General features: G+C 43.0%; 1 protein-coding gene across 1 annotated transcript in view; it reads right to left on the bottom strand.

Annotated features, from left to right (window-relative positions):
- The window catches only part of LOC126475459 (nudC domain-containing protein 1), a 124010-nt gene extending 109472 nt beyond the window's left edge, over window positions 1-14538 (bottom strand). The window contains exon 1 of the mRNA XM_050103339.1: window positions 14336-14538. Within this exon, the coding sequence (XP_049959296.1) occupies window positions 14336-14438 (103 nt within the window). The 5' untranslated portion in view covers window positions 14439-14538. The remainder of the gene's footprint in view (window positions 1-14335) is intronic.
- Window positions 14539-14843: the final 305 nt, after the last annotated feature.

Genomic DNA, 14843 nt, shown 5'->3' with positions numbered 1-14843 from the left:
ACAACCCTTGTTCACAACCCCTTGCTTCCTGGGCCATATCTTTGTAACAGACCTAGATGCAAGACTTATTCCATACATCCACCCATTGTCACCTGCTCCGGTCCAGTCACAAGCATCATCCATCCCATCCAAGGCACTGATACCTGCGAAGGTTGGCTGATTGGTTGGTTGGTTGGTTTGTAGATTAAGGGGACAAAACTGCAGAATTATCAGTCCCTTTTTCCTTAGTCACACAGATCTTGGATTAAAACCATACCCAAAAGAAACCTATCGCCTGAAATCTGGGGAAGGAACAAAATTCATAAAACTGTGTGTGTAACCACACTGAAGCAGAAAACAAAAGTAACAAGCCAAAATTGAAAACATTAACTAAAAGGAAAAAATGGTAGAAGCTGTTACAACAATGCAGCAGACAGTATGAGCTGTTTGACCGCAAAAATAAAAAACGAACGAGCCAGTCACCCTACAGCACACTAAAACTTCCAGCCTAAAAACACAAGGCAATAGAAAAACAGATGGTGAAAAGATGAACATCAAGACTAACAGACAGCACCAGAGGGAACAAGGAAGAGTCAAAATACAGATGTGGTGAAGGCCTGGTAGAGAAGGCCAGACGCCCACCCTTTGAGTGATAAAAACCCCTCTCTCGAATAAAACTGAAAACTTGATCAACTGTTGAGGCATTGTCACCAAACACCATAGGTCGTTCGTCAGGAAGATTAAAAGTTTGCCTCAGCGTGGCTAGATTGAAACAGCCCGTCAGCCAAGTATGGTTGATGCAGAGGTGGCAAAGGACAATGGAGTCCCTGTGGCTGATATAAAATGACTTCCAAACACTTGTTGTCTTCTTTATACCATACAACTTATTGGGCATAGTTAGGGTGTGCCATTCAGTATGCCACACCCTGAAAATTTTAAAATGTAATACCGACCGGAGGTCAGTTTCCAGTGTGCCAATTTCCAGACTCGGTTTACAAGTTGCCTCTTTGGCTAGCTTCTCGACAAGTTTATTTCCCAGGATTCCGATGTGTCCTGGGTTCCATATGAAGACCTCTGACCATCCACGTTGTTCGAGGACGTAAACAGACTCTTGGGTGACCATTACCAAAGGATGGTGAAGACAGCACAGGTTGAAAGTTTATAAGGCACTAAAGGTGTCACTACAAATGAGAAAGTACTCCCCAAAACATGCTCAAGAGCACGAGAGATGGCTACCATCTCTGCAATGAAAACACTGCAGCCATCTGGCAAGTAGCACTGTTCTGTATATCCTGCATGAGGATAAGTGAACTCGACATGTCCATCAACCATCGAGCCATCCGTGAAAACTACCTCTGAACCACAGGACACATCAATAATAAAGAGAAATAGGTGTCAGAGAGCCACAGAATGAACTGAGGCTTTTGGCTCAGATGAACTGTGGCTGAGGTATACACCATGTTTGGTGTATGTGAGTGGATCCAGAGGAGAGGTGGTACGGGGAAAGACTCAAGTGAGAAGGGACTGGACACAGACTGCAATTGTAAACCCAATCTGGGCTGCAGTTGTGGGAGATGGATCTTCGTGTTAGGGACAAGGAGACAGTAATTCAGGTGTTTAGGCGAGCTGCAAATGTGGGCGGTATAAATTACAAGCAGTTGTTGTCACTGGATCCACAATGGAGGAACCCCAGTTTCCACTAGTACGCTGTTCACAGGGCTCATCCAGAAAGCTCCCGTCACAAGTTGAACTCCACAGTGGTGTATAGGGTCCAGCTAAGGGCAGGCTCCCACAGTCAAGGCAGTACTATACAAGGGCTTTGTACAGCTGCAACAGTGTAGGATGATCTGCGCCCCAGTCAGTGCGGCTCAGGCATCAAAGAATGATAAGGTGCTGCCAGCACTTTTGCTTAAGCTGGCAAAGATGGGAAAGCTAAGTTAAGAAAGAATCAAAAACCAGTTCTGAAAAGCGATAAGAGTCCACTACATTATGGAGATGGCCATCAATATAAAGTTGTGGGTGCGGGTGAATTGTACAACGGTGACAGAAGTGCATGATGCAAGTCTCGGTGGCTGAAAACTGAAAGCCGTGGGTGAGGGTCCATGACTGCACCTTTCTTATGGCTAACTGCAGTCAAAGTTCAGCCACACCAATAGTACATTACAAAAAGGAAATACAGAAGTTGCAGAGCTGTTTTGAGACCATTAATGGCCACTGAAAAGAGAGGGATGCTCAGTATACAGACCTGCGGGACCCCATTCTCTTGGATGTGCAGGGAACTGTGTGAAGCATCGACTAACTCTGAAGGTGTAGAATGATAAAAAATTCTGTATAAAAATCTGGAGCGGGTCCCGGAGACCCCACTCATGTAATGTAGTGAGGATGTGATGTTGCCATGTGGCGTCATATGCTTTCGTAAAGTCAAAAAAGATGGCAATAAGGTGACGACCACATAAATGGAAATGTCGTGTGGCTAGGGCCTCCCGTCGCGTAGACCGTTCGCCTGGTGCAGGTCTTTCGATTTGACGCCACTTCGGCGACCTGCGTGTCGATGGGGATGAAATAATGATGATTAGGACAACACAACACCCAGTCCCTGAGCGGAGAAAATTTCCGACCCAGCCGGGAATCGAACCCGGGCCCTTAGGATTGACAGTCTGTCACGCTGACCACTCAGCTACCGGGGCGGACACGACCACATGAAAAGGCTGTTTGGATGGCACACTCCAGGTACACCAAGTTATCAGTGGTAGAGTGACCCTGGAGAAAACTGCCAGCCAACACAACCACTGGCTCACTATAGGTTCAAGCAGCTTGCACAGAATGTTGGTGAGGCTAATAGCATGATAGCCATCCTCATCTAGCACAGACTCAGCAGGTTTTAGCACTGGAATAATTATACTTTCTCGTCACTGCGATGGGTATTTTCCATCACTCCGTATGCAGTTGAAGATGGCAAGGTCGGGCTAGTAATCCATTGATAGATGTTTAATCATTTGGTGGTGGATGTGCTCTGGCCCAGGGATTCTGTTGAGATAATGTCCAAGGGAACTCAGAAATTCCCACTCACTGGATGGAGCACTATATGGCTCAGGGTTGGCATGTAGTAAAATAAGGGTGTTGTCACCCACCCACTGTTTTAGGGTACAAAAGGCAGGGTGTAAATTCTCAGATGCAGAGGATCAAGCATAATGCTCAGCATAAGTGTCTGTGAATGTGTCTGGGTCAGTACATAAAGCTTGATGTGCAGAAGCCCCTGGCGTACCTGAAGTGGTCTAATATCCATAAAGGCATCTGATCTTAATCTAAACCTGGGAAAGGGTTTGTGTTCCAATGGTGGAGATGTACCGTTCCCAGCACTCCTGCTTCTGTCTCTTAATTAGTTGACAGATCCGAGCATGGAGCCATTAGAAAACAATGAGGTGCTCCACTGATGGGTGCCACTTGTAACATTAGAGGGTCCACCTAAGACCTCTAATGGCCACAGCAATTTCTGGCAACCACCAAGGCACTGTTTTCCACCAAGGGCACCTGAGGAAAAAGGGATTGCTGAATCAAGTGCAGAAACAACAGTCCTAGAAACATTCTGGAACCACATCAATGTTGCCGAGCAATGTTGGAGATCCAACAGTGGTAGCAGAGGTGAAAGTGTCCCAGCCAGACTTGGTAAGAGCCCATCTTGGCACCGTTCAGGTGAGAAACTACGAGGGACAGGGGACGGAGGTAGGTGGGGGGGGGGGGGGGGGGGGGAGGGGGGGGGGGCAGGAAGAGTGGAAAGTGGTCACAGGGGGAATGGTGCTCTGCACAGCTGACACACACGGGAAAGGGGCACAAGGAATGATGTTCGTGTGTGACAAACATCTGCAGTCCCAGCATTTGGGGCAGGCATTTCAAAGAGAGGACACAAATTTCCAACATTTGAAGCAACACATAGGGGGGAGGAACATAGGGTTTAATGTCACACCACTATCATCAGCTTGACCTTTTCAGGCAATGAATCACCTTCAAAAGTCAAGATGAAGGCACCAGTAGCAACCCTGTTGTCCTTAGGTCTGCTATACACACAGCTTATGAAGTGTACACCTCATCGCTGTAGATTGGCACGCAACTCATCATCGGACTGCAAGAGCAGATCTCTGTGGAATATACTACCCTGGACCATGTTTAAGCCCTTATGGGGGGTGATTTTAACAATACTGACCTGTTCCACATTTTGGACGTTCCTGCCACTTCCCCGAATTTGTCCTCCAAGTTCTCTACAAAAAAGGGGCTTGCCGTTTAAAAGGGTTCTGCATCAGACCTGCCACAAACTAATATGGCTGAGAATGCATCTGTCCGTGATCTTTAGCCCCCTGTTCCTCCCATGGTGTAGCCAGTGAAGGGAACAATTTGGGGTCTTAACTGTCAGCACTCTACTGGCCTTTTCCTCGCTTAGAGACTGCTGGGGCCATTCGACAACCAGCATCAGACAAACTCATCTGCTTCACTGCGAGAAATCCGATCTGATGCCACCCACTCCGATCAGGGGCTCTCCCCACGGGCGTCACACAGGCATAGCAAAGGCCACTTGGCACAATGGCCATTACTGGGAGGCCTGGTGCCCCGAGAAGATGGGTATCTACTCCTTGGGATATATGGGTAGTTTGCACCTCAGGCATCAGCAAGTGCGATCCCTGTGTTGTCAGGAGGCTATAACTAAGAGGGTACATGACAATTCCTCCTCCCCCCCCCCCCCCCCCCATGATGCCATGATGGACTGGTTACTGTGCTGGATATAGGATGCAGGAAGATCCATTATCATGATGGGTGCAGGAGATGACAGCAAACAATGAATGTACAGTATGCACCCTGTAAGACGTCCTTCTCCAAAAGGCTGGATGATGGGGGCCCTTACATTAAAATAATAGGTGCAGAAATTCTCAGCGCATGATGGGTACATGATGCACCACATAAGGCGTCCTTCCCCGAATGGACCACACATCTGTAGAATTTGGAAAGGTGGAGGTCTAACCCTAGAAGGGGACTATAATAGATTAGGCTGAAAAGTAGGTGACTCCTTTTACGTACCTTGTACGACAGGCAAGAATACCCCAGGTCTATTCTAACCTCCTAACCCAAACAGTGGATGAAGGGGGGTGGCCACTTGTGAAACCAGTCAAGTGATCTACGAACAAAGCTGCAACCACTGTACTGCTTTCTATGTGGGCATAACAAGCCATCTGTCCACATGAATGGCCACTGAAACTGTCGCCAAGAGACAAATGGACCATCTAGTTGCTGAACGTGCTGTTCAACACAACACAACACGCTTCACTTCAATGACTGTTTCACAGTCTGTGTCAACTGGATACTTCCCACCAACACCAGCTTTTCTGAACATCTGAACTGCACAAATGGGAACTGTCCTTGCAATATACCCTATGTTCCTGTAAACCCCCTGGTCACAACCTTCACTAGTCCCTGTCCTTCACCCACCTATCTCCTTCCCTGGTCCCACTCCAGCACTACGCACAGCCTTCTAGTCCACTAATGTGCCCATTAGTCATTCTCTCTCTCTCTCTCTCTCTCTCTCTCTCTCTCTCTTCCCCCCCTTTCCCTTTTACTATTTCTCTCTTTTTCCCCCGCCTTTACCTCGCTCCTTTTCCACTACCCTAACCCTTCCCCCCCTCCCACCAATCTCCCGAGCACCTAGTAGCATTACCCCACCCTCAGCTCGTTCCTACATGCTTCATGCTTCCACGCACGCAGCACTACACCTTCCCCCCCAGCCCTACTCTGCTATCACTCCCCACCACAACCTCTTCTTTACCCTACCACACATACTGCCTCTCCCATCAGATACAGTTGCTTGCCGACCTCTGTGTGTGACTTGTGCTTGTGTGAATTTGTGTATGTGTTTTCTACCGTAGAAGGAGGCCTTCTGGCCAGAAGCTCAAATGTTACGCATTCTTCTCATTATGCCTGTCTATGACTCAACATCTCCTCTATATGGCAAGTAGCAATCTGTCCTTTTCATAATATTCTTGTTATTCCATCCTAGATTCTCCACTGTTTGATTTTGAGTTTAAACAATATGTTTCATTACATGAACGCAGTTCCACGTGGCAGAGGGTACCCTGTACCACTACACCAGTCATTTCCTTTCCTGTTCCACTTGCAAACAGAACGAGGGAAAAATAACTGTCTATATGCCTCCATATCAGCCCAAATTTTTCGTATCTTCATGGCCTTTACATGCAATGATGTAGAGGGCAAGAGAGTCAATCTGCAGTCAGCTTCAAATTCCAGTTCTCTAAATTTTCTTAATAGTGCTCCTTAAAAAGAACATCACTTCCCTCCAGGAATTCCCATTTGAGTTCCCAAAGTATCCCCATAAAACTTGCATTTTGATTGAGCCCACTAGTAACAAATCTAGCACCCTTCCTCTGAATTGCTTCAATGTCTTACTGTAATCTGATTTGGTATGGATCCCTAACACTCAAGCATTATAGGTCACACTAGTGACCTATATGTGATCTCTTTTACATACAAATTACAATTTCTTAGAATTCTCCCAATAAACTGAAGTCGACTATTTGCTTTTCCTACCACAATCCTCACATGCCTGTTCCATTTCATATTGCTTTGCAATGTTATGCCAAGATATTAAAATGATATGACTGTGTTAAGCAGGACACTACTAATGCTGTATCCAAACATCATGGGTTTGTTTCTCCTACTCATCCGCATTAACTTTATTTTTGCTACATTTAGAGCTATGTGCTACTCATCACACCAAATATAAATTTTGTTCAAGTCATCTTGTATCCTCCTACAGTCACTGAACTTCGACACCCTACCATACATCACAGCATCATCAGTAAACAACGCTTCAATGATACGGATAGCCGTACCGTAGGTGTAACCACAACGGAGGGGTATCTGTTGAGAGGCCAGACAAACGTGTGGTTCCTGAAGAGGGCCAGCAGCCTTTTCAATAGTTGCAGGGGCAACAGTCTGGATGATTGACTGATCTGGCCCTGTAACACTAACCAAAACGGCCTTGCTGTTGTGGTACTGCGAACGGCTGAAAGCAAGGGGAAACTACAGCCATAATTTTTCCCAAGGGCATGCAGCTTTACTGTATGATTAAATGACGACGGCATCCTCCTGGGTAAAATATTCCGGAGGTAAAATAGTCCCCCATTCGGATCTCCGGGCGGGGACTAGTCAAGAGGACGTCGTTATCAGGAGAAAGAAAACTTGCATTCTACGGATCGGAGCGTGGAATGTCAGATCCCTTAATCGGGCAGGTAGGTTAGAAAATTTAAAAAGGGAAATGGAAAGGTTAAAGTCAGATATAGCGGGAATTAGTGAAGTTCACTGGCAGGAGGAACAAGACTTTCGTCAGGTGAATATAGGGTTATAAATACAAAATCAAATAGGGGTAATGCAGGAGTAGGTTTAATAATGAATAAAAAAATTGGAGTGCGGGTAAGCTACTACAAACAGCATAGTGAACACATTGTGGCCAAGATAGACACGAAGGCCACGCCTACTACAGTAGTACAAGTTTATATGCCAACTAGCTCTGCAGAAGACGAAGAAATTGAAGAAATGTATGATGACATAAAAAAGAAATTATTCAGGTAGTGAAGGGAGACGAAAATTTTAACAGTCATGGGTGACTGGAATTTGACAGTAGGAAAAGGAAGAGAAGGAAACGTAGTAGGTAAAAATGGACTGAGGCTAAGAAATGAAAGAGGAAGCCGCCTGGTAGAATTTTGCACAGAGCATAACTTAATCATAGCTAACACTTTGTTCAAGAATCATGAAAGAAGGTTGTATACATGGAAGAACCCTGGAGATACTAGAAGGTTTCAGATAGATTATATAATGGTAAGACAGAGATTTAGGAAACAGGTTTTAAATTGTAAGACATTTCTAGGGGCAGATGTTGACTCTGACCACAATCTATTGGTTATGAACTGTAGATTAAAACTGAAGAAACTGCAAAAAGGTGGGATTTTAAGGAGATGGGACCTGGATAAACTGACTAGACCAGAGGTTGTACAGAGTTTCAGGGAGAGCATAAGGGAACAATTGACAGGAATGGGGAGGGGGGGGGGGCGGGGGGGGGGGGAGAAGAAATACAGTAGAAGACGAATGGGTAGCTTTGAGGAATGAAATAGTGAAGGCAGCAGAGGATCAAGTAGGTAAAAAGACGAGGGCTAGTAGAAATCCTTGGGTAACAGAAGAAATGCTGAATTTAATTGGTGAAAGGAGAAAATACAAAACTTCAGTAAGTGAAGCAGGCAAAAAGGAATACAAACGTCTCAAAAACGAGATCGACAGGAAGTGCAAAATGGCTAAGCAGGCATGGCTAGAGGACAAATGTAAGGATGTAGATGCTTATCTCATGAGGGGTAAGATAGATACTGCCTACAGGAAAATTAAAGAGACCTTTGGAGAAAAGAGAACCACTTGCATGAATATCAAGAGCTCAGATGGAAACCCAGTTCTAAGCAAAGAAGGGAAAGCAGAAAGGTGGAAAGAGTATATAGAGGGTCTATACAAGGGCGATGTTCTTCAGGACAATATTATGGAAATGGAAGAGGAGAATGGGATATATGATTCTGCGTGAAGAGTTTGAAAGAGCACTGAAAGACCTGAGTCGAAACAAGGCCCCGGGAGTAGACAACATTCCATTAGAACTACTGATAGCCATGGGAGAGCCAGTTCTGACAGAACTCTACCATCTGGTGAGCAAGATGCATGAGACAGGCAAAATTCCCTCAGACTTCAAAAAGAATATAATAATTCCAATCCCAAAGAAAGCAGGTGCCGACAGATGTGAAAGTTACCAAACTATCAGTTTAATAAGACACAGCTGCAAAATACTAACGTGAATTCTTTACAGACGAATGGAAAAACTGGTAGAAGCAGACCTCGGGGAAGATCAGTTTGGATTCCGTAGAAATGTTGGAACACGTGAGGCAATACTGACCCTACGACTTATCTTAGAAGAAAGATTAAGGAAAGGCAAACCTACGTTTCTAGCATTTGTAGACTTAGAGAAAGCTTTTGACAATGTGGAGTGGAATACTCTCTTTCAAATTCTAAAGGTGGCAGGAGTAAAATACAGGGAGCAAAAGGCTATTTACAATTTGTACAGAAACCAGATGGCAGTTTTAAGAGACGAGGGACATGAAAGGGAAGCAGTGGTTGGGAAGGGAGTGAGACAGGGTTGTAGCCTCTCCCCGATGCTATTCAATCTGTATATTAAGCAAGCAGTAAAGGAAACAAAAGAAAAGTTCAGAGTAGGTATTAAAATCCAAGGAGAAGAAATAAAAATGTTGAGGTTTGCCGATGATATTGTAATTCTGTCAGAGACAGCAAAGGACTTGGAAGAGCAGCTGAACGGAACGGACAGCGTCTTGAAAGGAGGATATAAGATGAACATCAACAAAAGCAAAACGAGGCTAATGGAATGTAGTCAAATTAAATCGGGTGATGCTGAGGGAATTAGATTAGGAAATGAGACGCTTAAAGTAGTAAAGGAGTTTTGCTATTTGGGGAGCAAAATAACTGATGATGGTCGAAGCAGAGAGGATATAAAATGTAGACTGGCAATGGCAAGGAAAGCATTTCTGAAGAAGAGAAATTTGTTAACATCGAGTATAGATTTAAGTGTCAGGAAGTCCTTTCTGAAAGCATTTGTATGGAGTGTAGCTATGTATGGGAAGGAAACATGGACAATAAATAGTTTGGACAAGAAGAAAATAGAAGCTTTCGAAATGTGGTGCTACAGAAGAATGCTGAAGATTACATGGGTAGATCACATAACTAATGAGGAGGTATTGAATGGAATTGAAGAGAAGAGAAATTTGTGGCACAACTTGACTAGAAGAAGGGATCGGTTGGCAGGACATGTTCTGAGGTATCATGGGATCACCAATTTAGTACTGGAGGGTGGCGTGGAGGGTAAAAATCATAGAGGGAGACCAAGAGATGAATACACTAAGCAGATTCAGAAGGATATAGGCAGCAGTAGGTACTGGGAGATGAAGAGGCTTGCACAGGACAGAGTAGCATGGAGAGCTGCATCAAACCAGTCTCAGGACTGAAGACCACAACAACAACAACAACATGTCTTCTGTGGGCCTAATCCAGCATTTCCCACTGGGTTGCATATGCTTTAGCAAGACCTGCTCAGCTTGTTCATCAACTTTAAGAACTTCTGCAAAGTATTTCTTCTTCAAACAGGACTTTCTAGTGACAGTCAACTCTGACAGTACAAAGTCTCCTACAGTAAGTTTCAAGGATTCTTCACTATCAACACTACACGTCGAATTGTGTGCATTTTCATGGTTATGAAGTGATATCACTCTTGCAATCTCTTTGGCAGATGTAGCAGGAACCCTTATAACTCCCTCTTTAACTGCTATAATGCAATGGAGTTTGTGCAATCCTGGAATAGGCTGTACACCTTTCCAACGATTATCCAACATAGCCATTGCTGAATTTATTTTGTCAGATGATAAGTAGAGGGTCATAATCCCTTTCAGTTTCTCCTTGATGCACTTGTAAATATCATAGGGAGTGTTAATAGTAACCCTCCGTGATTTTACAGTTCTCCACACTCTTCTTTTCATGGTACCACCAAGGCCATCAACTCCATCTCTACTGTGAAAACTAGCAAAAAAAAAAAAAAAAAAAAAAAAAAAAAAAAATCCAGTCACCAGTAATGCCAAAGTCAGCTTGTAAATATGTAACATTTAATAATGTGAAGCGATTCTTGAACTGTGCTGTGCAACCATCGGAGAAAATCTTGACTCTTTGACGATAAGGAAATTCTTTCTTTAGGTCCTGAAAAAGCAGCTTAAGCACTGTCCAAACTAAATATTTTTTTTGGGACAAGTCATCGCTAACAATGGCATAGCTGCGTATGGTGCCATTGTTAATCCAGGCCACAGCTGTAAATATAGCTGTCTGCTGTTGGTGCCAGTGAGCACTCTGGATATCATCCTGCCAACAGAAGTACAATTTTCAGCATAGTCAACCTGCAAAACCAAATCGAGATTACTGAAATTTACTTTTGCATCCTCAAAGTACTTTGATTGCTTCTTCTTAACATAACAGTACAGTTTGAATCCCAGAAGCTGTTTCTCTATTTCTTTAATAGCATTCAAAACTGTCCCAACTGTTTCTATACGCTGAGGGCGACCTTCAACATCTTTCCATTGAGTCCATTCAAGCTCATTGTTCAGTACTTCTTCATCAACAAGGCTATTCGCATTTAAAGTGTTACACTTTTCGCAGGCACTGGACATACACTTATAATTTTCTGTGTCACAAACAAGAATGCTAACTAAATCTTGTGCTCTACTTGAAAATGTATTGGTTTCTCTTGCAAAGCTTTCAACCAAATACTGTACGTTTGCGTGGTATCGACAAATACACACATTATGTGGCATAAATGATACAGGGTATACAAAAGTTGGACGAAGAGAGAAGAATTTTGATTTTTTTATCTGACACTCTGGATATTCAAGAATAAATTGTTCATATGCTTCAGATATTGTCATTATCATATAGCACTTCTGTCTCTGTTCTCTTTCTCTAGTTTCAGGGTTCTTGACACTAACCTCATCTTTCCTTCCTGGTTCTTTTCGGCTTATGTCGTCACAAAGGTAGAAGTTCTTAATTTTATTTCCTGTATCTGCACTGAGAAACTTTTTTTAAGTTTATTTGCACCTTCAGGCAGCTCATTGTTAAACAGCTTTGCCACTACATGCTTTCGTTTCCTTGGGCTGCATGGTAAGCTTTTCTTCACCTTATTTACTGCCTTCCCAAGTGACCTTTTGGAACTATGATTTAGAGGGTGACAAAATGCAAGATGAAGTGGGACTTTGAGAAGAAATTTTGTTCTTTTCTCAATGCCTCCTTTGTCTTTCCATATCTTGCATACGTTTAAGTTTCTTTTGATCATCCTGCAAGGCAGCTTTATTTTTTCCTCTCCGTAGCTTATCTCTTTTGCATTCCTTTTCTAACATTGCCTGATACTGAATTGCAGTTTGCTTCAGTTTTTCCCTAAACTTGTGGCACCTTTCAGTGGATGACATGCTTGTCCTATAATAAATTACAAGAATAATACTTCCAGCTGGTTGATAATAATAACAATCACAACAATAATATCAACAATAACAATAATTGTGTGTGTTGTTGCAGTAAAATTTCCTTGTTACAAAGTTCTGGGGACTAGTGTAGCAGGGGATACAACCCGTAGGCTTTGGACAATGACGTCACAAGTGGCCAATCGAGAAGCGATTCTTCTTAGTGTTGTAGCTCCCTTCAGTGGCTGATAAGTGTTTTTTGGGTTTAAAAAAAAAAATCTCACGAGATAGAATAAACAGATCCACTTTATTAAGCAATCAGTAAAAAAAACGAAACTGAAACATAACAGCAAAAGCGAAAATGGTAAACTGCTCTCTGGCGACTTGTGACGTCATTGTCCAAAGCCGACGGGTTGTATCCCCTGCTACACTAGACCCAAGTTCTGGTATCACGGTAACAGCTCTAACACTTTGACATGTCACATCTGAAATGCATTTCTTGACGTAAGAGTGTTCCTACAAAAAATATTATAAGTTGTAGCCCATGTAACTAACCTCACTTTCACAAACTTTCAACTTAACATAACATGAAACTAAACTGATAAACAAATAATGTCTATTTCTGTGTTGCGGGTGTGACAGAAATTCCGTATTTTGTTTTTTTAAGAGTCAGATCTTCTTTACCTTTATTATAAATGTAAAACCACAGTTACAACTTCACAATTATCCACAGAGTATATGCACAACACATGGACACTCAACTTCAAAGACACTAGTCTGTAGGGCGGCCAACATTTCACATTAAATTTTTTTCCCTGACACCAAGAGTAAGTTTGTAACTGTTTTACACCTTTCAGGCCAGGATATAATAAACCCTGGGATTAGTTTCTGCTTCCTTGACCTTTTGGCTACAGAAGAATATGCCAAATTTTAAGACCTTTTAAACTTTATTTTTTATTATGAAAGGTCCTTTCACATGGAATGACCCTGAATTAAATCAGGTGACACTGAGAAAATTACATTTGGCATTCGGAAATCAGACACTTAAAGTAGCAGATGATTTTTGCTATTTGGGCAGCAAAATGACTGATGATGGTCGAAGTAGAGACGATATAAAATGTTGATAGGCAACGAAAACATTTCTGAAGAGGAATTTGTTAACATCAAGGAGGAGGAGGATATTAGCGTTTAACGTCCCGTCGACAACGAGGTCATTAGAGACGGAGCGCAAGCTCGGGTGAGGGAAGGATGGGGAAGGAAATCGGCCGTGCCCTTTCAAAGGAACCATCCCGGCATTTGCCTGAAGCGATTTAGGGAAATCACGGAAAACCTAAATCAGGATGGCCGGAGACGGGATTGAACCGTCGTCCTCCCGAATGCGAGTCCAGTGTGCTAACCACTGCGCCACCTCGCTCGGTGTGTTAACATCAAGTATAGGCTTAAATGTGAGGGTGTCTTTTCTAAAAGTACTTGTATGGAGTGTAGCCATGAACGGAAGTGAATCATGGATGATAAGCAGTTTGGATAGGAAGAGAATAGAAGCTTTTGAAATGTGGTACTAAGGAAGAATGCTGAATATTAGATGGGTAGATCACATAACTAATGAGAAAGTAATGAATACAATTGGGGAGAAGATGAATTTGTAGTACAACTTGACTAGAGGAAGGGATTGGTTGGTAGACCACGTTCAGATGCATCAAGGGATCACCAATCTAATATAGATGGGAAGTGTGGAGGGTAAAAATCGTTGAGGGAGAACTACACATAACTACACTAAGTAGCTTCAGAAGGATCTAGGTTTCAGTAGGTATTCAGAAATGAAGAGGCTTGCGCAGGATACAGTAGCATGGAGAGCTGCATCAAACAAGTCTTTGGGGTGAATACCACGAGTGCTAAGTGTCAATACACTTTCTAGTACCTCAAAATTTGAATTACAAATACGTATATTCGGTTTGAAAAGGGCTGTACAACAGACATAGCATCAAACAGCAATGCAAGGGAAAAATATCCACCATAATGAACTCAATATTGTCAATTCGTAGGGTGTCATTATTGTTCTACAAATAGGACTTTCTTGACTTCTCTACTTGAAACACGAAGTAGAACTTTGCAAAGAGTGCATCCAGATCAAGGCAATCAATGTTGGTCCTCAATCAACAATGCGAAAAGTGGATCAGATTTTCTTATTATCATCTACAATACATCAAACATTGCACTGTTTAAAAACAAACGGCTCGTGAAGAAAGGAAAAAGTTACTTACCATCTTCCAAGCTGTATTGATAACAGGGTACGGGGTCAATCGATAACTTGTAACCAGCAAATTCAGGATCAAGTAAATCCCTACTAGGCCTCAACTCAATCATAACGCTACACGAATGTTTACTTCACATCCAGTTCGAAGACCGAAACAGAAACGAATCTCACTCAGTCGCAATCGACTGATATCGGCTATCGGTATATCACTCGCAATCGCAGTAATTGCGAGGTGTGTTTCGATTACCACACATCTAAACTCTGTGAAGTAAATCACCAAACAGGTAGAAAATAGTGCGTGGAGTAAAAATACAACGGTTTAGACTGCGAAATCAAGGAGGTATCAATGATGATAACACACTTAAATAGTAAATCACACTGCGAACTTAACGAGCAAATGAATACGAGACGACTAGCGTTCGGCCGAAATCGATGTGTTAAATATAGCATGCATGCACCAAACGAAGACACGTTGGGGTCAATACGGTACCGCAAAGTTAATTTGACGTTCAAGT

Source organism: Schistocerca serialis, chromosome 4, assembly GCF_023864345.2.
Source record: "Schistocerca serialis cubense isolate TAMUIC-IGC-003099 chromosome 4, iqSchSeri2.2, whole genome shotgun sequence".
NCBI lineage: Eukaryota > Metazoa > Arthropoda > Insecta > Orthoptera > Acrididae > Schistocerca > Schistocerca serialis.
This window is presented reverse-complemented; position numbering and strand designations above follow the sequence as displayed.